At 36.4% G+C, this 26,188-nt stretch overlaps 2 protein-coding genes across 2 annotated transcripts; both read right to left on the bottom strand.

Moving 5' to 3' along the window:
• Positions 1-3,902: 3,902 nt before the first annotated feature.
• On the bottom strand, positions 3,903-9,999 carry LOC128244048 (uncharacterized). The gene is made up of 4 exons (XM_052962068.1): positions 9,896-9,999; positions 9,141-9,218; positions 8,615-8,657; positions 3,903-6,807 (listed from the first exon to the last, which is right to left on the bottom strand). The coding sequence occupies exons 1-4, from the start codon at positions 9,913-9,915 to the stop codon at positions 6,460-6,462; spliced, it is 489 nt and encodes a 162-aa protein (XP_052818028.1). The 5' UTR covers positions 9,916-9,999; the 3' UTR covers positions 3,903-6,459.
• Positions 10,000-11,309: 1,310 nt separating this feature from the next.
• LOC128215811 (deleted in malignant brain tumors 1 protein-like) lies at positions 11,310-23,371 on the bottom strand. The gene is made up of 15 exons (XM_052922420.1): positions 23,329-23,371; positions 22,508-22,691; positions 22,083-22,279; positions 20,459-20,523; positions 20,262-20,344; positions 18,558-18,721; positions 18,128-18,278; positions 17,157-17,347; positions 16,860-17,007; positions 14,905-15,080; positions 14,554-14,713; positions 14,098-14,276; positions 13,612-13,762; positions 11,569-11,741; positions 11,310-11,401 (listed from the first exon to the last, which is right to left on the bottom strand). The coding sequence occupies exons 1-15, from the start codon at positions 23,369-23,371 to the stop codon at positions 11,367-11,369; spliced, it is 2,100 nt and encodes a 699-aa protein (XP_052778380.1). The 3' UTR covers positions 11,310-11,366.
• Between the last annotated feature and the right edge of the window lie 2,817 nt (positions 23,372-26,188).

Here is a 26,188-nt window from a genome sequence, read left to right as displayed (position 1 = left end):
AGGTGTTTATTCACCATGGAGTGCTGCATATAAGGATACAGAGTATTGGTTTTTATGTCCGGGCTGTAACTTTTTCTGGTATTGTCAGATTTTAAAATAACTTGCCACATGTGTTCGACATACCAAGACGACGTGTCACGTGCAAGACCCATGTCCCTACCTCTAAGGTGAAAGATACACTTAGTGTTTATTCACAATGGAATGCTGAATATAAGGACGTCAGAATGTTGGTTGTTAAGTATGAGTTGTATTTTTTATGTTCAGAGGCAATTTAAAATAACTTGCCATATGTATTTGTTTGATCTTTAACTTTTCATGTACTGACCTTGTTCATAGGTCATTGTCACATTCGGGGACATTCGTCACATACTGTGACAGCTCTTGTTTCATATAAACATAGTCAAAAATCAGGTTGACATGACATGTTTTGATAGGTATTATCTTTTCTCCGACCATGCTTCTCAATTACAATTTAATAATTGGTAAACAAAAGGACAATTAACAAATGGACTCGGGATCAATAAACAAAATAGAACTACACATAATTTATGTTACCGAAATCAATTAACACTTATTGTTTACTTTGCAATCATAGGTGATTATAGGGATGAAGGTTGCAATTACGACAGTGGTGTTTTCACACATTCCCATTTTGATAAAGAGTAAGAGGAGTTTGATTAATTGCACTGTTGATCCTCACCGACACGCCTTCATGCTGTCGTCGATCCTGAATGGCTGATACAAATGCCGTAATAGTCCCGACACGCCTTCTGGCTGTCAGTCAACCATTGCAATCGCAGCAAAACTGTGTATTGTCAAAACTGATGATTGTTTTGATAAGGCTTGTCGCTGTGCGGATTAAAGCATGTCAGCATAATTAACGTGCCATAAAGGCCTTGCGGAAACTCTGCAGTATATGTACAAAATTTGATAATGCATAATATCTTGTCTAAGTTCAATCAACAGCCAGAGCGCAATTCATTTCAAAATTATGGCCCTTAAATTGACCAAAGTTAATCAAATTTACTTTGTCATCGCTTTAATTTGAGCATTTCTTACCTAATCATTTCCAAAAAAGTTTGCCATTTTCATGGGTTCAATCATTAGCCAAATCTGACTATTAACTTCATAGATCATGGTTAATCACTTGACTAAATTTCACCAAATCACTTGTCTGTCTGCTCTCTTACTTGGGTATAATGTCTCGACTAGTTTGGCTGGACAGCAACATTGTATATGTTATTAAATTAAGTTATTAGCTTATCGAACGTCCATCAGTCTGGATTAAATCTTGTCTGAGCTGTATCTTGACCATGCATTATAGAATTTAAATAACTAAGGAATTCATAGCAATGATAAGGTGGTGTGTCACACATAAGACCTCAAAGGTCAAGGTCACACTTAGAGGCTTAGTGTCAAAATGAGTACAGTTGATTGGACTTATCGGGACTGACCTTTGTCCCTGCTGTATCTGACCATGCATTAAGGGATTAACATAACTTGCCATGAACGTTCCTCATGACGAGGCAACGTGTAATGCAGACATAGGTCTGAACCTCAAAGGTCAAGGTCACACTCAGAAAAACGCAAAATATTTGTCCATGATGTATTTCGACGGTGCAGGATTTTCGAAAATTTTGGCATGCAGTTCACCCTGATGAGGCAGCATGTCAGGCACAAGACCCAAGTGTGTACCTCAAACGTCAAGGCCACACTAAGAAGTTAAATGTGTAAATGAGTATTGTTGATAGGACTGGTCCAGACTGAACATTGTCGGGTATATATAAAGAACTTGCCATAACGGTTTTAACATGATGAGGAAGTGGGTCGCAGGTTCTCTGTCCATGCATGTTTGCTTCAGGCTGTCTGAACTGAACCTTGTCCAGGTTGTACATGTATCTTGATCATCCAAAAAAAATGTTATAGGATTTTAAAAAAAACTTGCCGTGAAGGTTCACAATGATGAGGTAGCATGTTGCGCACAAGACTCAGGTCTGTTCAAGATCATGCTTCGAGGTTTAGATGAGAACTGTTGATACATTGATACATATATGATAAATTTTTAGGTGCACCTCTATTTCAAATATAAAACCTAGTAGAACATGACCAAATGCTATGTCAAAATAAGCATGATCATAACCTGCTTATTGCTCAACTATTCTGCATTGCAATTGCATGAAATGGCATTTTGTCATGTCAACCTATGGCGCCTAGTTCTGAACAACCAGATCACATTAAAACAACCAGATCACATTAATAATGATGATTAAATATTCCAGAGATATGGCCTATGAATTGTCAAAAATCAACCAAATTCACTTAAATGTCCAGTTTCATACTTAAGGGTTCATTAGTAAACACTTACAAAATGTGTTTACAGTGTTTTTATGCATGCTATATCTCAATTGAGCTTAGTAAATAGTTAGCTTGAAGGAAATGTCAAAATTTGACAAAGTCGCCTTCTATATGGTACTTTCTTAATTATCTTTTATTAACTTTTTACCAAAAGTTAATTGCAATGTTTATAGGCCTAATGTTTCACGCAAGTTTGATAACCTGCCATAGTGAAACATTCATTTTGGAGTTATTGGCCTTGAATTTTCAAATTTGATCATTTACATAAAATACAAAATGTATTTGAATCAACTCCTATAAGTGTAATAGCTTAACTTATCCCTCTAGTTTCATCCTCAAAATTTATAGTTGTTCAACCATTAGCCATTCTAAAATGAGTGCACCAAGCAGGCGATAATGTGTGAAACCATAGTTAATGCAAGGTTTCAATTGGCACAGTCTGAAGTTCTGGGCAAATTTAGTGAATGATGGATACCCCAGTAGTCGTATAGTAAATTGAGCAAGTGATGGATAGGCTACAGATGGACAACGATTATGACACAGTCTTGACAAACCAAAGTACTATAAAGTACGAAAAACTAACCTTAAAAGTGACCATGTTATGTTTTGAAATCTTGCAATGCATGTTACAGCCCAGACAAGCTTAAATTTAAATTTTAATCAAAGACCAGTAAGTGTGACCTTCAGCCAGCTTCAAGAGATAACCATTTGTCAAGAAATTAAAAAACCTCGAATGGATGTCCATGTTACAACACAGACAAGTAAAAATCTAATAAATTTTTACCAATGACCGTTAAGTGTGACCTTGAAATTTGACCTATTTACATGAGTTATGCTTCTCATAGTGAACATTTGTGCAAAAGTTATTCTAAAATCCCACTATGAATGTCAGTCAAAACCTGGACATTAATTGTTGACCCCCATCCGCCCAATCTCTCTTCTAGTACTTGACATAAACTTGAACAGGAAATATTATCAACCGCGAGACCGTCACTGATTACAAAAAGATACATTTTGACCAGGCTTCATGTCACAGGGATAAAAAACAAGAGCTGTCATAGGACAGCACGCTCAACTATACACCACCTTATCTTAGAAATTAATACAGTAATGATGGAATATGTGCCCGTCAAAAGCAATCCAAAAATACAAATTAAAAAGGAAACAAGAAACGCGGCAATGCAACGAAACCAGGTTTTCAATGATTGACAGAAGAACTTCAGCATTCTTTGTAAGATTTAGTTTAACTCTTTTTTCTTTTTTAGAAGTGTATTAACTATTGAATTTATATCATTAATATTTTGGCCAACTTGACAGACTTTTTTAATCAAAGGCAGACACCAATGCTTGAGTAAGAAGTATAGCCCGCCTAATTCTTCAAATAGTAAATAATAATAACAATAATAATAATAACTCTTCTGGGCAAGTTACATCATGATTCATTCTATTGTGTTCTATAACTTAATTTATCTTGTCTTAAAACATCAACACAACGTGGTTTGGCATCAGAATTGTTTGTCAGTTAATGGAATTGAAAATAACAAATGCCATTCTTCAAATTGTTTAATAAATTAAAACAGTATGTGCAATCAACTATTATATTTTCATTACATAAAGACATTGACATTATTTACACATGTGGCTATAAAGGTGTGGACAAGCCAATTAGCAGAAGTACAAGCAATGGTAAAGGAATCTTAAAATATCAACATCATTTTGACATTATGTGACAGAGTCATATGAAACAGTATATGCATACCGGAGGTACTTATCATCATATGCTTGCATCAACATCAGTACAATGAAAAGCATGGTGAAACCGGTCAGGAATTATCAGAAACTTAAAACATTTTGGTGACAGGTACTTAAACTATGTCCATATAAAACTAATGTTCATGTTGCTTACATAGATTCTATAATTCTTCAGTTCATATACACTGCTTAGGAAGAAACGTCTGTCTAATGTGGGGTACAAACGACAGAACTGTATTAAATGGATTTGCCCACACTAAATGACCACATGTGTATAAGCATAATATTTGGATCATACAATGTATGAAGATTAACTCTGAAAAAAATAGTATGAAATGCATGTAGAAGTAACTTTTTTTGAAAGAAATGTTTGACCTTTCACTCTTTTCAGAAAGACCACAGTATGATATACCAGAAACAACGAAAGATGGATATGGTAATTCATATGAACCTTTTTTTGATAACATTTGAGAAGATTAGCAGGTCATCAAAAGAGTAATTCAAACAAAATAGCTTCCACAACATTCAGTAGTATGCTTAAGACAGCATCGCTTCTATAACTAATTGAAAGAATACAGTAGCATAAATAGTAGTAAAACAGAATATTGTACAAACAGTTACATTTATTCAGCTATAACTATTAAATAGAAAACATGAACAGAAAGTCAATCACAAGAGACAAACTCCTTCAATTGTTGTTGTTTGGAAGTTGGCCCTGATCCCTCCACATATCTTTAATCTAACTAGAGCCATTGCAGGATATTTATCAGGGCCCTGAATGATAGGTTTATCTCCCAAAGATATTTTAATAGTATGTATTGAAAAAAACACACACCAAGATCTTATATACAATGAAGTTATGTTTCATGCAAATATACCGGTAGGCAATGAAATAATTGGTGCTCAAAGACCAAAATCAATTTCTCTGTAATGTTTTTTTTTGTTTATTTTTATAAATATGCGACTTTTGTATGTGCAGTACACTAACCATTTTATCAAGGAGCGATGTCAATCAACATATATTATGTTTGAGGTTTCATTCACTTCCATCTAAAGCTGTTTTCAAGTCAAATAAATGGTGACAGAGTTATGGTTCTTGTATTACAGTGTACACACAAGTTTGCAGTGTAATATGTTTATTGTTAATGCTTCAAATCTCATTCAATTATTTCCAAAACTTTTCCATTTGTGGTGAAAAGTAAATTTTGCTGAATTTAATTGATAGTGTACAAAGGGTCATAAAAAATATATGATAGAGTTGTGTAACTTGTCATAAAAGAGCATGTTGTTCTTACTATCAAATGCATGTATTTGAAGGTATAGCTTTGATGGTTTTAAAGTTATTAAGAAGAATGTGGTTGAACGACAGACAGACAAACAGATTACTATACATGTGTGTATAATAAGGCATCCATCAAAAAATGTGAAGCCCTAAAAATAGGTTTATTTAGCTATGTGAAACACAATATCATAAAGCAAATTATGTTTTTAAGAAAGATGATAGCACACAAGACTAAATGCAGTACAAAGTACAATACTGTAACTGGAATCTGACAAAAGCTTATCAAAAGGATGGGTGACAAGTCCTCAACATTGAACAAGAAACATATATACTATCATTTAATATAAATACTAGAACTAATAATTTATGAAAACAAATGTTATGACTAAAGAAAATGTTATGGGCAAAGAAAATGTGTACGGTAATGTTTTTATACAAAATTATAATGGAGAAAATAAAAATAACACCAGCTTTTACAGGTATATAAAAGTGTTTGATTATGAAAAAGTTGAGTTCATTTATCATTTTTTTTTAAATTGTTTCACAATACATAGTTGTTGTTTTTTACAATGATACAATGTTAATATTTGCGTACCAGTATCATGAATGCACTGTTTAAAATATGTTATGTAAAACATGAAATCAAAATCTCCCAACATTGCAAATGATACCTACAACAGGTCCCTAACTTGGTATAAGTACTCAACTGAGTACATGGTATATGTGACTGTGTCCATGGGCCATGATTACAGTCTCAAGTTTGAATTCACGATCAACTGGAAAAACTGCAAATTTTCATTTTATTGTAACCTTCCATCTACAGTTAGTCATGTTTTGACGATGAAATTTCGCTGAATTTACTTTTTTAAACTGACATTCATTTTTGTAAAACAAATGGAATAATTTAAGATGATTCTTTGTAATCTAAAATGTCTTTCTGAGTCGAGTCTAGTCTTGGACTTGAGACTGTTATCATGGGCGCAGGTTTGTAACACAAAACAATATTCATACAGCACTAGGTTTTACTCATATTTGTTCCATCACTGGTATTGGATTTGAAAATGGCCCAATCATTGCTTTAACTCCATTCCTTCTCTACTTGCTTTTTGAAGATGAGCAAAATATAGCACACTATTTATATGGTAATAATGAGGATTTTCTGAAGAAGTCAGGTCAGGTTTATAACCACCGAAGTCATCTGTGGGCACATCATGAAAGGCAGCGTAGGCCTGCACACTATTCATCTGATGTTGCACTCCGTCACACTGATATTGACCACCACCGCATTGACTAGATCCACAAGGGAGAAAGTTTGTGTTGTTATTTGCCCCTGAACTGCCTGCAACAGGCTGGGGAGTCTGTGTCCATGGTAACTGGTTTACATCACATTGGTTCTGGCAACTTCTGGTTCCAGGAGTCTGTAATTACATATACAACACGTACAGGTATTGTGGATCAAATACCGTTTCATGAAAATACTCATACAGTTTTGAAAAAAAAGTTATTCCAAACTAACACAACCCTTCAAAAATCTTTGAAAATAAATGCAAGATTAATGATTTTACAATAGGTCAAGTCCAATGCTTGGTTTAACACAAAAAGTTGTATAACAGACTGACCAAGTTCTTCTTTGTTTAATATTTGAAAAGAATGTTATTTTTACAATCAGTTTAAACTTTAGATACCAGTAATAAATCAATAATTACAATTCTTTGCATAACCAGATTCTGGTTGTGGAACAAAATCAATATCTGCAGGAAAGTAGACAATTGCAATTACATTTTTAGATAGAAAGACGCTCATTTATAATGCCTGCTTTAATAAGCTACAATAACGTGGGATATGATGTGTTGCCTGTCATAGTCAGACAAAAATTATAATAATGTAAATCTGAGAGGCAAAAATTTGTAGAAAGTTGAGATCTTTGTTAGATTAACACACCATATTAGTAAGAAGCTAGTGGAATTTTACACGGGCATAACTTTGGTATTTCTCGAGTGATTGATCTCATGATCAAACTTTGTTTAAGACGTTGTTCCTACAACACTGTTAACATGTTCAATCATGATCGGATGATACCGTTAATCTATGCTCAAGTAGTAAAGCAAGTATATTTTACTGTAAAAGTGGCTTAACTCTGTGTAGTAACTGCCGTGATTTAACTCACGATCATAGATGACTGAGACATTATGCCACAAATACTGTCACCAAGCTTCTTCATGGTTTGATAATTAATACTTAAGTTATTGTCAGCACAAGACATAAACCTACGGTTTCTGAATGTAAATGGTGCATAATGCTAGCTACTAAAGCGATTTACCCCTAGAACAAATTTGACCCAAACATTATGCCCACAAACACTGTCACCTAGTTTCAGCATGACTGGATACACAATATTGTATGCACCTTTTTTATCAAATGAAAAGGGGCATAACTCTTATTAATAATAATATTATTAAGTTATTAAGATTACTTTTCCATTATCAAACTTTACTAAGTAAACACTGTCACTAAGTTTCACCATAATTGGATGAAGTAAAAACTTATGTTATAGCCTGCACCAGATATAAACCAAAATAATCTTGAAGGTAAGTGGCTCTACTAGGTGCTCTACACATCTTTTTGAAGTGCTTAACAATTACACAAAGTCGTTTCGAAATTATTCCATCAGTTGAAAATAAGATCTGACCATGCATCTGCTTATTGGCTTTATGCGGTTAACATTGTGCCAAGTTATTTTTCAATACTTCCAGCAATTGATGACTCAGAAGAGCAGAAAGTTAGTTACCTGGTATTTGACATTTGACCCATTTTTGAAGCTTTACCCTTGATGGAAGGAAGCTGGAACATGCACACTGTACATCAGTGTGGTAATGATGTGGTAAACATTTCAATGATTTTTTAAGGAGTTTTGGTGTGACACAAAAAGGGGACGAATGGATTGATAAAACAACAACTTTATGCTGCCCAGTTTTTTCTTGGGGGGGGGGGGGGGCATAAAAATACCCATAAACAAAAATCTAAATTTTTGGCCATTGATCTCATGATCTCATTATATATTAAATATATATTATACAGCTCTTTTGCATTTTGCATATTGGTTGTCAAATATTAATTGATCTTTTCATTTCAATTCATTCCTTTTCTTTCATTTGTTACACATAAAATTCTGTTCTTGTAATGAGATGAAAGTTAATTAGTTCAAAATAAATAAAATAAACCTACGCTTTGTATCTCTGCATCCTCAGTGCTGTTTCTACCAGTTGCCCTGCAATATAGAATTAATGTAAACAAAGGAATTTTTGAAAAAGTAAGGCCAGAAGGATGTAAGTCTAAACAATTATGGACCAGTAGCCAGCAGAAACAATTCAGGTACAGGAAAAAGATGGACCAGGTAAAGGAGAAAACATCCAAGTTTCAGGATAATCGTATAAATAGAGACTTTTATGCATTTATGATTTAAAATATTATTTCAAAACACTACTCAAGCTCTCATAAAAGTTACAACAATCTTTTAGTAACACTATATTCAATGAGTCCTGTTTTCAAAAATACTTGCCCATATGAAAACACTGGAGATGATTACACAATTAAATGACAGTGGCAAATTGCATGGATGACATTCTGGTATCAAAAAAGATCATGATTCTGATTTCTATTAAAAATCACATCAACAATTGAGTTCCCTAATGGGTCTCATACTTATAGAGCCAGATTACTGACTAATTTAGAAATATCTAAAAGCCAGTACTTTATGTTGAGTCTTGTAATTCTCTTTGAGATTGGCAGGCAGTCATCACAGTTTTGGTTTGGACTTCTCTCGCGTTTCCTGAAAAGGCACAGAGGAAATATCTATGTTTGGAAACCTGTGCAATAATTGTAATTTGAACTTTATGATCCAAAAATCATACTCACATACAAATCAAATACATTAAATAGATTAAATTTATTTATCTATGATTGTTTTAAAACTTTTATCGGAAAGCTGTCGGGAAATCAGTAAAGAATTAGCAGGGTCTCGAAATCTTTACTTTTTCCTACTAGACTGTCGAGTTCATATGTCTGGAACTTCTTATGCCAGGGTCACTTTCTTTATGTTCAAATCATATTTAAGTTTCTAAAACACTAATATGCACATGTACAGGTACAAACACAAAGAACGCAATACACAAAGAGTGTATTTCAATTTGATATTTGTCTCACAAGAAAATATTGTTCTTCAAACCTTCCATTAAATAGTAAAATATGATATTCGTAATCATATGTTCTAGAATAACGTTTCTCCGCGAGATGATTTCACGAAACAAAAGAAAGAAAATAATTACTATTTTTACTACAAATTAACAAATTTCACGCCAACTGCTCCTAAAATGGAGGAGTGTCCGAAATGAATGTCCGAAATACAACGTACCCATGAAAATTGACCAAATTTAAGAGCCCCTACGCCAATTCTTAATAAATCGGAATAAATACTGTAGACCTTTATTGCCTCTGTTTAAATAATACCTTGTTTTCATAGTCTGCATGTTTGCTAGACTGCTACGTAATTTTTCACATCAGCATTTTCGACATAATCATGAAGCAGACAACAGTTTAAACAATATTAAAACCACATATAGTTCTACTGCGTGGACGTTAGCTAAAATCTTAATGACGGAAGGAGGATCTAATTAAAAAGCCTGTCACTTTTATTACGTAAATTTGTATACTATCACTATTCTTATCAAGTTTTCACAATCACAGACGTAATGGTTAATCTAGTGACATCCCTTTTGTGGCATACTACTAGTTCTCAGCCACCCATGTGCCCTGCAATTAATAGCATTGAACTCAGGTGGGGATATTCAAATAAAAGAATCATTTGGCATAGATTAATAAACGGTTAGCACTGTCGCATTCATATGCCACAGCCAGGCGGATAGCTGCCTATACTCGAGTACGCGGCTGAATCCACATGATTCTGAAGAGAGAAAAAATCTTCCAAAGTTGCAGTATGCGTACTTGACTACGTGATCCTAAAACTTCCCATTTAGTCAGTACTAAATGAAGCACCCCAGAGCGCCCTGAATGCACCAGATAGCATCATGGTTTTCACCCCCCCCACCCACACACACACACCAAGCACAACTATGAATCCATATGATGGAATCCAGTGACTGGCCGGGCCAAAATTCTTATAGGAGCTGTTGGCAACTCATACCCACTGTAGTTGAAGAGACGATGTTAACTCCATCGTGACCTAAGATGAAGCTACATATGGCTGCTGATGCACCAACAGATTAATGCAGCAACCAAGCACTCTTTGCCAACTTCTCAGTTTTAACTGAAACCTGGGACTCCCAGTTAAAACATCGATCCAAAATCCCAAATATTCCAACTGTAAGTTACAGCCTACATGTATATTCATTTATGGAGGCACATTTGATCATCATAGGGCTTCCATCATATCAGTTTTTGTCGTTTTTACTACAATGATCAGAGGCATTACTCCGTTATAGATCCGTACGTGGTATATGGTACTTAATTGTCAATTTTACATTATATTAAAATTAGTATTTTATGGCAACAACCTAATGTCGATATATTTTTGCGGTAATGTCTCGGGGTGTCCTCACGATTGACTGGTAACGAACATGGGTACATGTGTACCAACGATAGATAAGTGTGTGTTGATTCCAAATCTGAATCTAAATTCTGACCCTTCATTTTTATTCAGATATATTCCTTCCATTTTTTCTTAATTTTCTAATGGTTCTTTGAGTGGTGGCTGCGGTCTAGTTATCGTTCGGGTTTCGGTTCCTGACCAGTGGACAACAGCCAATTTACACATAGACAGATTAAGAGAATTATTTATATATTACTTGTACGGCTGTACATATAAAAATGTACTTTTCTTGGAATGTCAGGGGACAAAAAACTGTTCGTGTGTATGTGTTTATTCTTTACTACCCACAAAACATATCAGGACATCCTAGGATTAGCCGACAATTTGTGATCCGTCTTGACAATGGGCTGAAAAAAAGGAAAATAAATCGAATGAAAACATATATATATATACTTGTGTATCAAGAGATACAATACCTCAAATATTAATCGTTGATTACAGCGTACATAATTTGGGTATTTCATGTTTCTTAATTTGTTATATTAAGAAAAACATCATGGAAAAATATACTTACGACAGCAGTCGACGCCGACGTCGTTTCTATGGTAACAGTATTGCGGGGCCCACGTGGGGTTACACTGTCCAAGGTTCGTCTCCAATCCGTTACAATGTAGGTCCGTCAGTGTCAGTGGCACGGTGTCGTTGGCCGCACCGAAGTGCGCGCTGTGATACGCAACTGCTTGCTCCCTGGATTAGTTATAATTGAATACGAAATACCTTAAATGTTATTTTATTTCATAAGTACACTAATTAAAGTTGGAATAATGTGAGCATGATCTAAATTGTAAATAAAATATTCCTCATTTCAAAAAAAAATCTCAAAGTATGTTGTTCATAGTTCAATAGCAGTCGACCAAATGCTAATATTAGTGTGTTGTTGTTGAGTTTATAAAGGTCTGCCCGCGCCCTATAATGGCTGCATTATGGCTTGACCCCGTCACATCCCCAAGTGTGACTTAAACAGAATTTTGAAGCCAAAAGGGGAGTTTTACCCCCATCGGTTGATGGGATATTCGTCAAAGGAGTAATTTTTTACCCAAAATGCCGCGAAACCTGCGATGAATGACATCTAGGGAGGTCCCACAGCTCTGAATATTGGATATGGTTTCATTTCTCCAGTCTTGTATCTTAAAAAACATTTACGTGTAAGAATGGTATTTTTTTTGAAGGATGGGCAAGACTCACGGTCAGTTCATTGACAAGAAAGTGTTGTGAGAACAGGACTTTTTGCCCACTATATGTATTAATATTTCTAATATATATATGAACTGACCACTTTGTTGTCGATGCCCGACTATTGCCTCACTATTTACTTATTGGAAATTCTTCAAGACCAGAGAGTGCGTTGACATTACTTTGCCTACATGTTTTTTTAAATGTACATGTACATATATAGAGAGGGTTATTATGGTTGTTAAAAATAATAATGATTAATAATATAGGTTTTTTTTTGTTTTTTGTTTTTTTTAAACTGCATGCGCCCGATTTTTTCCATTTTAATATGTATGTGCGGGATAAAAAAAATACATAGTATACTTTCTATACACAGGTATGTAGCCCCTGGTCCAGTGCCTTCTCTTTTTTATCAATAGGTCGTAACCATGCATATTTTCAAAATTTCAATATCTTTAAGTGAATGAATGAATTAGGGCTAGGATCAAAAACTGTTTTTCCTAACAATAGACCGGGACCAGAAGCGTTATATTACAACACCATCACCATAGCATGTAAAATCATCATGGACTTCTAATAGCACTATGGATGTAACGGTTTAAATCGGTAGAATTGTTAACTCAAAATGTCTTTATACAGTTTATACCGATATTGGTTTTCTTTCTTGACAACTTCGCCCGAAAAATAATTTGGTTTCGTTTTAGGTTATGGTGACTTGCATTTAATAATTTATGGTTAAATCGATGTATATCATCATACTCCTTAATACCTCATCCTCTCATGTGAAAACGAAAGAAGAAAAGAAAAGAAATGTTTTGTCACCATAATGTAGATTGAAAATCAGTAATTTATAGCTACTAAAAGTAGTAGAGATCCAATTTATAAACGTTCATCTCATAACTCCAGGAATGAAATGTTTGTTTACCGGACTTGATAATAATGGATAGTCGATTTGGTATTCATCGTTCCAAATAACCTGCTTAAATCCATGAGTTCCATTCGTATGTTTCGGTAATTCCAAAAGGTAAAATATGTAAAACAATAAATATTCTATATACATTTGGCTGTTAGCTTAGTATTTCGTTCATCGTGTGAATCACTATCGTGTGTGTCGCTTAAGGTGCCGGTTATCGTTTCGTTCCCTCTATGCTCATTCTTGTTCAATATAATATAATGTGTTTGTAGTTGTCAGGTAAACCTGCCTTATTTGTTGTTTGTAATGAACGTATCTCTAAGCAAGGCGCCGGAGGGGATCGTGATGCCCCTCACTAAGATAAAGTTTTACTTACAGGGAATTATTTTCTAAGCTTCATTAGGATGTTTGAGCAGTCATTGTATTACCACCCAAATGCTAATATAATATCGATGTCGTTATTATACTGACGGCTGTTGGAATCCGAGTATTCTGCAGATGACGACTGCGTCTGCGCGGTCGAAGGAGCTGTCACAGATTGTCCCCCAGTTCCCGGCGTGCTGGATCTCCACTCGACCGTTGTACTTGTTCGTGCCGCCCACCAGCCGCAACGCTTCAGACGCTGAAAAAAAACACCGGGAGTATACAGGCTAAACAACCTCATCCGTCAAAGTTCGAATCTAATAGCGTCATAAAAACTGCTATGACGTTACTATATCGGTTCACACGTATATCTATATATCCTCAATGGGTGTATACTAGACTGACTTAATAATGTGCATGCCCGTCCTGCTATTGCGGCCAGGCATCTTTAATGCCGTGAGCGAATTTTCCAGCATATCTAAGACTTAAAAGCTGTTTTTCTGAACATTCGGGGTACATTTGTTTACATACTTAGGCCCGTTAACGCAAATACCTTTATGTCACATGTGTTTTATCTAGGTATAAGGTTCCCACCTCCGTTACAGTTGACAAAAACGTCCTTAGAATGGTCACAGCTGCTGTAGGCGGGCCAGCGACCTCCGCACTGGCCGATGGAATATTCGATACCATTACATGTCAGGTCGGACACAACAATCTCCCCCAGTCCTTGGGCGACAGGGTCTGTACCCGCTGGGTGCCAGTACGCGCTCCGACTACAGATTGGAGGAAAGTGGACGCTAATCATACATATCCAAGTTTATAAACTGTGCATGCATCTACGGGATGAAAATTGTGTTAGAGGTTAATCGATCAAAACCTGCGAATGAATGCTATTAGCTAAAACGCATGTGGATGGTGTTTTCTTTAAACTAAACGACATGTTTACGTGATTTATATATATATATGCATTAATATACCTGCGGCACTGCGCTTATGCCACAATGTGTTAATTGTATTTGAAATAGCTTAAAATCGTAGAAATGAACACACGGTATGTTGTCAAAGCCCAGCATGCGACAAACGACGATTAGGTCGAGGCGGTCGAAGTTGTTGTTACAGACGGTGCCATACAGCCCGTTGTGGAGGACTTCCACCCTCCCGGAACCGTTCGTGCTGCTGCTACCGATATTCGCAAGGCGAATAGGAACCACTGCAAGTGTATATGTGCATATCTAAAAGTGTAGAAACGCGCTCATGTTTCTGTAATCCTTGTGTGTTAGTATATTTGATAAACTTTGATAAACACCGCAAACCAACATTACGCGATATAACAATTTTTTAACTGCATCTATGTCTTCGCTCCCTAACACAGTCTGTACCATTCCTGAGCGAGTTTTGTACCTCCATCGCAGTTGATGCCGACATCCTGCTTATGGTCACCGGGCTTGGTTTTAGGCCACCAGGTGGCGGCACACAGGCCTATGTCCGCTTCCCCGCCGTTACACTGAAGGCCGCTTGCTATAACCTCCCCGAAACCCTGTCCATAATACCCACCCGTCTTGAAGAACGCTCGCGGACTGAAACACAGGAGAAATCAAAGCGCGAATGCGCTGAAAGACTATCTGCGGGCAAATATGTGAGAGTTGCAAATTGTATTTGAACAAAGAGAATGGGTAAATGGCACATAGATAAAAGTGAAAACTGTGAAAACCGAGGACCAAGACTGCTAGTGCCCACATTGGGCGAGGCCAACAAACATAATATCAATATCTATGTTATGGCGTCTGGTGTCATTTCGTTTATGTAAAAGTCACTTAAATCGTCGTAATCCCCCATCCCCATGTAATTAAGGTTACAATGCATGCCCCTTTCACTCGTTTCAAAAGGTTTTTCGTTGCTTTGATTAGATATCATACGATAAGAAAGTATAATACATCATATAAATAATTTCCTTTTATGAACATACACGTTTTGTTTAAGGAAAATATTTTTTTGCAAACAACTTCAGCAATAATTCCTTTCAAAATGCACAGCTTATCACTTCAGTCGACGTATCCTCCATCCCCATGTATTTAAGGTTATCAATGATCTTATCATATAATGCACGCCCATTTTCAATCGCTTCTAAAGGTTTTTCGGTTCTTTGATTATATATCATACGATAGGCAAGTTTTATGAACAAACACGTTTTAATTGTTTAAGGAAAATAATTTTATTTTACGAACAACTTCAGCAATAATTCCTTTCAAAATGCAGAGCTTATCAGATGGTCGATTTTCCCGCGGTGAGGACAAATGTGTGGTCAGTTAATGTATGTAGAAACTATTTTTTAGATTATCGGAAATTTTCTGTTCTAAGAATGAGAATATGATTGTGCTTTTCAAGTTTTATTGATAAATTAATGTTATCTATGTTTTATGTATAAAGTATCTTTGTAGAAATAGTACTAGTGCTGGTATGAATGCTTCGCACTATTTGGGTGTTTTACAGGTTTAATCCGAACTACTTTGCTTGACCAAACATATGCATAACTCACTGTCGTATCAGGGCAGGTGTGCTAATATAAATTGAAAGCCTAATGTCTAAAAAAAACTATGCCAAGAATACACCGGAACGAAGCTTTTATGCAAAAATAAATAAATGAAAACATCTTATTAGAAAAGTATACGCCTAAAAGTCATAAAATGAATAGTATTTTGTTATTGTATAGCAGGCAAATCATAGTATTTGAAGCATTAGCAACGCGAAACCTGAGATACAACTATTTTGACATTTAGGCAATCATTTTTGTTTCTTCTCTTATAAAAGTAATATAAAAAATACACCATTACAAATAAGCTCGCTTCAGGGTCACGCCAGGTTATAATAACAAACTCCGCAGGAGATGGGACACTTGCGTTCGGTAATAATTTCTGGAACATCTAGGACTAAACTCAGCGTAGATAGTCTAAAAATCGTCTACCAAAGAGCAGTAATGGAGCGTATGAGAACCGAAAATCATTCTTAAGGCTGAACGCGATCCTCAGCGAATTTTCGAGTTAATGTCTGAAAATTTATATACACACAAAACAGTATATGCCAAATTAGGGACTGTTTTTACAATTTTCAAACTTCGAAACAGTTTGAAACGACGAGTCTTCAAAATATGCCATTGACGTCAATATTAAGGCGTCTGCCATTTTTTGCGTTCCAGCTATAATTACCGATAGTTCCCTCAATTCTTCGTTTACATGCGTGTAGTGAACACGTGTGCCAAGACCGAAGTTCACATGGACAACAAGGACGCTAATTTCGATTATCTGTAACTAATACAATAGACTAAGCTGTATGTTATTAAAACATATCATGAAACGCACGTGTGTTCAAAGCCCAGCATTCTACAGACGACCTCTAAGTCGTGGTTGTCGAAACCGGAGCTGGAGACGCTGCCCCAGTGTCCGTTGTGCAAAATCTCAAGACGACCGGAAGCCTCTGACACCCCGTCCGTCAACCGAACCTGCGTCTCTAAATACATACCGTTGGGATTATCATATTATAAAAGTGCATTATATGAACGAGTTATGATCCAATATTCATAGTATTGCTCTTTAAGCGGAAAAACAGAACTTATGCTATACATATATTTTGAGATTGTTTGTGTTGATTAAACCTACCGCCATCACAGTTCACACCAGCGTCGTACGCGTGGTTAAGGCATGAAGAGGTTTGTGCATGGCCGGTGACCGTCCACTCAGAGGATGGGCATTGCGCGATGTCCGACTCTGAGCCGTCACAGCGAAGCTGGCTCAGCATCACCACGCCGTTACCCTCGCCGTAAAACGCGTATGGGTAGCCGAAAACATTCCTATACGATGGAAATATGCTTAATGGGAAAATGCAACGAAATGATTAGGCACACTATTTCCCTTGTCTTGAAAAGTTTTAAAGAACAGACACTCCTGCGAAATAAAAAAAAAATAACACATCATAAACATAAAAAAGTGCATCTTGGTCTTAATCCGGTTTTACGCTGTTGCACAGACTCATATCCCAACGTCGACATGACTTTAGCGTCAGTTTGGTCGTTATCCTAACGTCGGCTTTATACAAAAAAACACACTAGGAATTGACGTTGGTTGGACGTCGGAGTTAATGTCAGGAATGTATATATAGGGGATAATTCGTTGATTCAGTGTAAGATTGTGAATATTTCACCGAGTGAGTACCAAAAGCTATATTTCATGATTGGTGTAGTAACAAGTTAACTATTTACTGTTGATGTTTACAAGACGAAATTTATTGCCATCTTACACTTACTATACGGCAAATTGTATGCGAACTTAAAATGACGTCTTTAAAATTGTGTCCCAAATGGGTGCGAGCTGAAATTTGATTCTGACTAAAGCGGGCTAAAACTCTTAAACAGTGAACATAATTGTATATTTCATTGTAAGAAGCAGTGAAATATCCTTACTATTTCACTGAGAAAACACTAAACCACCAAAAGCATATAATAAAACGTCATTCCGACGTCGAACTGCTGGGCTGGATCCTATCAACAAGCTGTAAAGACTAACACGATAAAAATTTGAATGATTTGACCATCATTGACCGATACAGCCAATAATGTGCTTCATTTACTCACGGGTTGTTGACGCCGAGCATCCTGCAGATTACATGGACGTCTCGCTGGTCGAAATATGAGGATGCGCAGATAGTTCCCCATTGGCCGCCATGGAATACCTCCACTCGTCCTGACGTGTTCGATGGGCCGTCCACCAATCGGATACCAGTGCCTGAAATATACACCGACTTTTTTTTTATAAATGTGGTCGGTGGTTGAAATATGTAGTCCGCTCGATGTTGACCATTTCTCCTCCACATTTCATGATTGGATTTGGCTTGACAATAAGTAAGTTGAGCAGGCATCAACACCACACGCAATTAATGCAAAATCTAATTGTTTGTAGTTTTAACATGATACACAGCAATGACGACCATTTACTGTACCACATTTTTCATTTATATAAGCATTAGCCTATACAAAGTAACAACCCCTTTGCAAAAACATTTACTATCGCAGTTGACGCCAGCATCGTTTCTGTGGTTACAGGAGGATCCCCAGCCCGGAGAGCAGTTGAGAATGTCCATCTCCGTACCCCGACAGGCAAGCGAGGTTAACACCACGTCCCCTTGGCCCTGTCCGAAATGGGAACCTTTGAAAGACTTGGCAATTCCACTGAAATAAATTTTAACATATACAAATAATGCCTTGCAAAGTGTACTGTTTTATTTTCTAAAACATGCATTTTTTTTAAATATATAACAGTACCAACGTGTGCTTGCGGGGATCCTTTAGCTGTATTTGTCTCTTTGAATTTCCGTAAGGTTTGAAAACCAATTCCTCATTGTCATCAAATGAGAAGAACATGAACGGTGTGGGGCTATATTACTGAAATGTTCAACTAATACCCAGTTTAAATGGCGAGATTTAAGCTCGGGAACAAATGTGTCCTTAAATAATAAATACACAAATATTCACAGGGGGTAATCTACTCTCAGGGGCAAATTTGCCCCATGTCTGGAGGTTGGGTAAATTTGCTCCCGTTTGTATTTCACGTCAAATATCATAACGCAAAACTTGATTTTTCCTCAGAGATATTTCGTTTCTAAAAGTTGTTTAAAGTTATTATTCGCCAGAAAAAAATTATCTTAGAAACAGGACTGTAATAAATACATAATTTCTATATTCACTGTTTTGTCGAAATTCTAAAAAAAAAATTCTTTTCAGAAGAATACAAGGGTTACGTCGGATTTTACGCGTTTAAAATTGCCATTTATCCCGGCGTATCGTCTTTTCGACGGCCTCGTCTTTTCGATGGTTCAGATAAATATACACCTGGACACCCCTGGTACACTACTGTCAAAATTGACTGACAAAATCTCGTTCATATGAATATGCATGAGGCAGACGAGACAACTCTTCTTCCAATGTAATCTCATGTTACAATTAAATACTCTGCAATAGGCATTGCTGTCCGTTGGCTCGACAGGCGAGTGGTCAAAGTAGCTGGTTGTTTCGATTAGTTGTGATCAGCCGGACCAAGTTCAAGTGGAGTTATCGTCAGAAAATCTTTTCTATGGAAATACAGTAGTATACTGTCTCTGCACACATGTACATGAACATCATATTTCCGGAGAGGTTTCCAAGCGGAACCAATGAAACTGCCTCATTATTTATGATAACGAGATTTTCCTAGCCAAATCGCCAACGGTACACAACGAACGCATTACGTGTATTGTGGTATTCAACGCTGGTATAAATGTAGATGTTTCACAACAGCACATGATCTGCAGTTGTTTTTGCATTGAACATTGTCAGTAATAACTTATTTATGAAATAAAGTGCTGTTTGTTTTCATTTTCATTTCCTCAATTAACGTTTATTTCTGGCAAATAAAGTTGCATCGAAAGACGCCCCGATAAACGCGACCATAAATACTTCCCCCGCTATATTTGCCATCGGGGGGCAAATGATTGTGATATTAACGGACAGTCTAAATTGAATATAAAGAAATCTAAAAATGTTTGTACACATAAAATATGACAATTAGTGATAATCTTGTCTTTTTGATGTATAGCATATGAATACATTTTGTAAGAAATAGACGCCTTGATATAGTTTTAACTTGAAAGTTGTGACTAAGATGCTTTATGAACATGATGACTGATCTAACGCCCCCGTCAAACCCCGTCATAAGTTGGACAAAATGCTTTACGTGTCATGGTATCCCAGCATGTCACACACGACCCTAGCGTCCGCGTCGTCAAAACTGCTGTCACATATCGTCGACCACTTACCCTGAAACAAACTACCGTACGTTTAGGACTTCATTCATATACACCAAAACATTTTGAAAAAAACAACAACACACAGTATGGTCCGAAATGATATGGTAAAATAAGTTAAACGTACGTTAATATTGACTTCCACTCTGCCGGAGTGCGCTGTGTCCCCGTCCATGAGTCGGAGCTGTGTGCCTGATGGAAACAACGAACATAGCAGCGATTTACTCATGAAATACTTCTTTTATACTGAGCTTTTTACCATGAATATATTTTGTATGTAGTATATAGACGTATCATGTGGCTTTTAAGCTAAGACCGAACAGCAGTGTCCCTACAAGCTATATATTGTCGGTTTGAATCAAAGCGCTTAAAGCTTTGAAGGGCTTTCGACATGCTACGTTTTGTGAGTATATAGTCATTTTAAAACAAATAAAAATAAACATCTTAATATAGTGTATGCATGCTGATGAATTCCTTCGCAAATACTTTTATTGTGTATGCTGATACTCAATTGAATCAAAACCATCGAGTATCAGTCACTTGAAATACTCATTTAATGTGGAAATCCCAAATAATTACAAAAGCCTGGAGTACTATTCAACTGCATACGAAACTTTATCCGGAACTTTGGTTTCATAAACAATGCACTGCCACGGATAAACCATTAAGGCAGTTTCTATTAAAATATAATATACGCTAAACCAAAGGCATTGGACAGGTTAATGAAGTTTATGTTTAATGTCTCTTCAACAATGACATGATCGTCGCACAAAATTCCTCTGGATCGGAATCACCCATATACTATTTATTCCCTGTATGCACTGATGCGTCTTATTTTTGCCTCCAACCTCTGTCACTTGTGGACAAAATGAACATATTTACATCAGTGGTTTTCAAGGCCCTGTGCTGAAACAACTGAGACAAACTTAAAAATGTTCACATTTTCCCGTTCCATTCGGTATTGCATGACTATACTCACAAATCGTAGCAGGCCGAACGCTTGTCAACGCTTACAGTGCTTTGATTTTGATTGTAAAAGTGTTAAAGGCACTTGGTAAAAATAAAGGTTGTGAGTGTATACTTACACAAATAAATGGTTTGATGTGACACGGTCGCATTATCATTTATTTGGTGTAAGTACATACCATCACTCTTAATAAAAAAATGAGCATTTCATCTTTAATAAAATCCATGTCAAATGTTAAAGATGTTATGTCAATCTACCGATGGTAGATTCCGAATTACGATACGAAGTACGGTGGCATGTCAATGCCGTTATGTTACCTGACCTGAGAACGTGGTTTAAAGACTAGTTTAAGGAAGGCTTGGCATGATAACCCCCTGCTGTGCATATCCTGCTAATTGCACTGGTGTCACAGCAGGGGCCAATTTCATGTGTATACGTTTATTGGCTCAGGGCTATTTAGGGTCCATTTCTATAATAAAACTTCCAAAACTGCACAGCAGGATATTCAGATCGGAGATCTGGTAAGAGGGATCAAGGCAAGAAGATTTAGATCAACAAACAGAGGTTGCGTACTGTAAACAGTTGTTTGTTGTTGTTTTTGTTGTTGTTTTGTTTTTGTTGATTGTTTTTGTTATTGTTTTTTGTTGTGTTTTTTTTTGGAGGGGAGGGGCACTTATAGAAGGCTTAAACAATTCGCAATCAGGTTATTCTCCGGCATTTATAGGCCATCATACACCATACATTTGGGATTTAATGTAATATTTAACAAAAATAAAATATTTACGTCCACACGTGATGGCGACGTCATAGTTGAAGCCGAGTGATGGATTCGTCTGGAGGGACCATGAGCCCGAGTTCGGACAGTGCGCGAAGTCCACCTCGTCGCCATGGCAACCGAACCTGTGATTGTACAGCCGAATACCGCTGTTTGCAGTAAATAGACGGTACCCGATACCTGTGCCGAAAACGTAAGCTATCCCCCTGAAACACCAACAACAGCATAGTTACGTTAATATCACCATGCCAAAACAAAGACACTGCAATTCTGAAAGGCATGATGCTTACACTGATTGAACCGGTTAAAACCGTGGCTATTCAAAGCGCGTTAATTAATATTATGTTTACCATTATTATTATTATTATTATTATTATTATTATTATTATTATTATTAATGATTGATTCATTTTGACACATGCCAACGTACGTACGTGTTTTCATATCCGAGCATGCGGCAGGCGACCTTGGCGTCCATCTGTGAAAAGTATGACGTTGACGTGGAGTAGACGGAAACCCACTCGCCATTGTAATATATCTGTAGCAGCCCCGTGCCATTACCGCTGCCGCCCGTCAGCCGCACCCCCGTCACATTGTGGGCTAGTTGCTGGCACTCACCTTTTATTAAGTGTGTATAACTATTTAAGTTTGATGTAGAACATATCACCTAAATGACATGCCACATGTCGCCATGGTGTCGTGCTAATTTATGTAACAGTCACGCGGGCATGGAGACGAGATTGAAGTAGGTTTTAACATATTTCACAGATTGTGCAAGAAATAAGTCATTGAACTGAAGCAAGTAGTTTATATCTGTCAACGGGATTATCTACGGCAACAATCCATAATCCGCAAGTGAAACTTATCTTAGAATTGAATCTTATCTTAGAATTAAAAAGAGCAGACTTACCGAAAACAAACCAACAAGACAGTACCTAAAAAAACAGTGATATGGTATTTCAGTTGATTTCAACTGTAGAGACCGCTGTTTTTCTTTCAATATATGTCAATATACAAACTTATGTGTAAGAAATAAAAACATTTTTTCCTTAGAAATATACTCCAAATACTGATTAACGTCTCAAACAACAAACATACCAGTATGAGTTCAAGCGAGTACATTTCATACGGACTTCTGATCTACGAAACCTATTTGGATTGTTGATATCACTATATACATCAGCTAAAACTACGCCTTATCTGTGCTATGCTGGCCTGTATGCTGATAGCGGACTATAACCCTTTGTCACGTTACTGCAACCAATCAAGGAACTTTCTATTTTCAGTGTTGATACCATGTTCCGTGTTGTTTATCAAGATGCCTTATCTGTGCACGAAGACTTCGTCGGGTGACCGACATCTTGATAGTTTTTGTTTTGTTTTATTCAGAGAGAAATTTTGAATGCACTAGATTGATTAAAGAAGAGTCTCTAACAGAAATTAGCATCATATCATCGAGCGTTGACATGCGGGTAATAATGGTGACCTAGGCCGGATTTCATAAAGCTTCTTCATGAAAATGAACGATTTTTTTTCACCAAGATATAACACTCAAAAATGAACTATTTTTCATCAAATGTATTCTTTGACCATTTTCTTGCCTCTTTTCATATTTTTGGTGTAAAAGCATCGTTAGTTTTCTATAACTGCAACTTACAAGAGCTTCTCAAACTGTGTTCAATATTTATGTGGATTTTATTTTGTGAACATCAAAAATAACAGGATCATTGAAGATATTATATGACTTAATTGGCCATTATTCTTTATCCTAGGTATCAGGCCTAAGCGCATAATAGGTTGATGCATTTTTTAATTAAAATACATTATTATATGTTTAACTAATTTTACTTTAACGATAGAAACAAAACAAAAAAATGTTTGTGTTAGGATATGTTTGTGTACAGATAAACATTTTTGGCGCATTTTTAACTGGGGGTTTTGTCGCCACGTAGCAATTAATTGAGAAACCAGAGGGCCATGATGGCCCTAAATCGCTCACCTGAGTCAAAGTGTTTAACCTTTGTAAACAATATAGCTTGATATATGTTCTCAAAGCTGTACATATGATCAAAATTCCAAAACTAGCTTCAAAAATAAGAAAGGTCGAAAAGGTACAAAAAAGGTAATCCAAGCACAGCATTGATATTTGTTTTCAAAACTGTACACATGGTCAAAATGTTATTGCTGCACATTTAAAACAATAGAGAAGGTCAAAAAGTCACAGTCAAGGTCATCCGAGGACAATATTGATATTTGTTTTCAAAACTCTACACATGGTCCAAATTTCATTGCTGTAGCTTCAAAAATAGGTAGGCTAACATCTCACAGTCAAGGTCATCCAACCACAACATTGTTATTTGTTTGCAGAATTGTGAACATGGTCAAAAATTCTTGGCTGTAGTTTCAAAAACTAGAAGCGCCACAATGCGACGAAACCAGGTTTTTGTTATGGGCAATCAGAAATTATAGCCAATTAATTTGTTGTATGAGCAAGTTCAATCTGCAGCTTCATATAAGCTACATTCACACTAAGATTCATCACTATCCATTAATTCTAACTAAGTTGTTGGGCAGAAAAACATTTTTCTATTTTTAGGAACAGTGACCTTGACCCCACCTCCCAAGCTAGCTCTTCACATAAGCTACCTTCGCTCTAAGTTTAATCAATATCTATCAATGCTAACTAAAGTTATTGGGCAGAAACCATTTTTCTATTTTTAGTAACGGTGACCTTGACCCAACCCCCCTCACAAGAAATTCCAAGCTTGCTCATCACATAAGCTACTAGTACCTACACACCAACTTTCGTCAATATCTATCAATCCTAACTAAAGTTATTGGGCAGAAACCATTTTTCTATTTTTAGTAACAGTGACCTTGACCTTAGCTCCACCCCCCTCAAAAGCAATCCAAAGCTAGCTCTTCACATAAGCTACCTACACACCAAGTTTCATCAATATCTGTCAATGCTAACTAAAGTTATTGGGCAGAAACCATTTTTCTTTTTTAAGTAACAGTGACCTTGACCATTTTTCTATTTTAAGTAACAGTGACCTTGACCTTAGCCCCTCCCCACTCAAAAGCAATCCCAAGCTAGCTCTTCACATAAGCAACTTACACACCAAGTTTGGTCAATATCTATCAATGCTAACTAAAGTTATTGGGCAGAAACCATTTTTCTATTTTTAGTAACAGTGACCTTGACCTTAGCCCCACCCCCCTCAAAAGCAATCCAAAGCTAGCTCTTCCCATAAGCTACCTACACACTAAGTTTCATAAATATCTATCAATCCTAACTAAAGTTATTGAACAGAAACCAATGTTTGACGCCCGCCCGCCCGCCTACCCGCCCAACGACAACCTCATTCTCATAACCCGGTTTTCGTTGAAAACCTGGTTTATAAGACAGTAGGTCAAAAAGGGTGGGAATTAATTAGACCCTAGGGGCGTAATTTGCACAATCTTGGTAGAGGTCCACTATATGATGCTCGTCACAAATTATTGAAGGTCTCAGCCTAGCAGTGTCAGACACCACAGAAAACCTCATGGTATAGCTAGTTTTGACCCCAGAGGCATAATTTGATTTTCACAAGCAATTGTGTTAGACACAGGAATGACGGACAGCGCACCATCCAATAAAATATATACATGTAACTTCTATAAACTATGAGGACTTAATAAAACTACTTTATGAAGAGCCTACAATAATATTAATATATCATAATCAATCCAACACAACATGACTACTCATCTGTGTTAGACGGTTACAGTCTTGTTTATATAAGGTGTATTCACTAACTACGAAAAAGATAAGATTGTAAATTACAATGGTCTACGTGTAGTTCAATGGAAGTCTGATTATTAAATTCATCATTGGGTAAAAATGAAATTCTTCTACAAAATAAAGAGATATATTATTTCCTAACATATAAACCTTTGAAAAAAAAACAATTATTACCTTAAGAGTGACTAATTTGAAAATTAAAAAATAGACAATGCATAGTTCACCGTTACTAAAAATAGAAAAATGGTTTCTGCCCAATAACTTTAGTTAGCATTGATAGATATTGATTAAACTTAGAGCGAAGGTAGCTTATGTGAAGAGCTAGAAAGGG

The sequence above is a fragment of the Mya arenaria genome, chromosome 2 (assembly GCF_026914265.1).
Source record: "Mya arenaria isolate MELC-2E11 chromosome 2, ASM2691426v1".
In the NCBI taxonomy this organism is placed as follows: domain Eukaryota; kingdom Metazoa; phylum Mollusca; class Bivalvia; order Myida; family Myidae; genus Mya; species Mya arenaria.
Note: the sequence above shows the minus strand (reverse complement) of the source record. Positions and strands in the feature narration are given on the sequence as shown.

Excerpts from the sequence above, each read along its gene's own strand:
- LOC128244048 (XM_052962068.1), bottom strand. The coding sequence starts at position 9,915 with ATGCAGACTATGAAAACAAG. Across the intron at positions 9,219-9,895 it reads ATGCAGACTATGAAAACAAG|GAAACGCGAGAGAAGTCCAA; the intron begins GTATTATTTAAA and ends GTGCCTTTTCAG. Across the intron at positions 6,808-8,614 it reads AGGATGCAGAGATACAAAGC|ACTCCTGGAACCAGAAGTTG; the intron begins GTAGGTTTATTT and ends ATGTAATTACAG.
- LOC128215811 (XM_052922420.1), bottom strand. The coding sequence starts at position 23,371 with ATGGTATCAACACTGAAAATAGAAAGTTCCTTGATTGGTTGCA. Across the intron at positions 18,722-20,261 it reads ATGCTGGGATACCATGACAC|TGGAATTGCCAAGTCTTTCA; the intron begins GTAAAGCATTTT and ends AATTTATTTCAG. Across the intron at positions 11,742-13,611 it reads ATACTCGGATTCCAACAGCC|GGAGCAAGCAGTTGCGTATC; the intron begins GTCAGTATAATA and ends TAACTAATCCAG.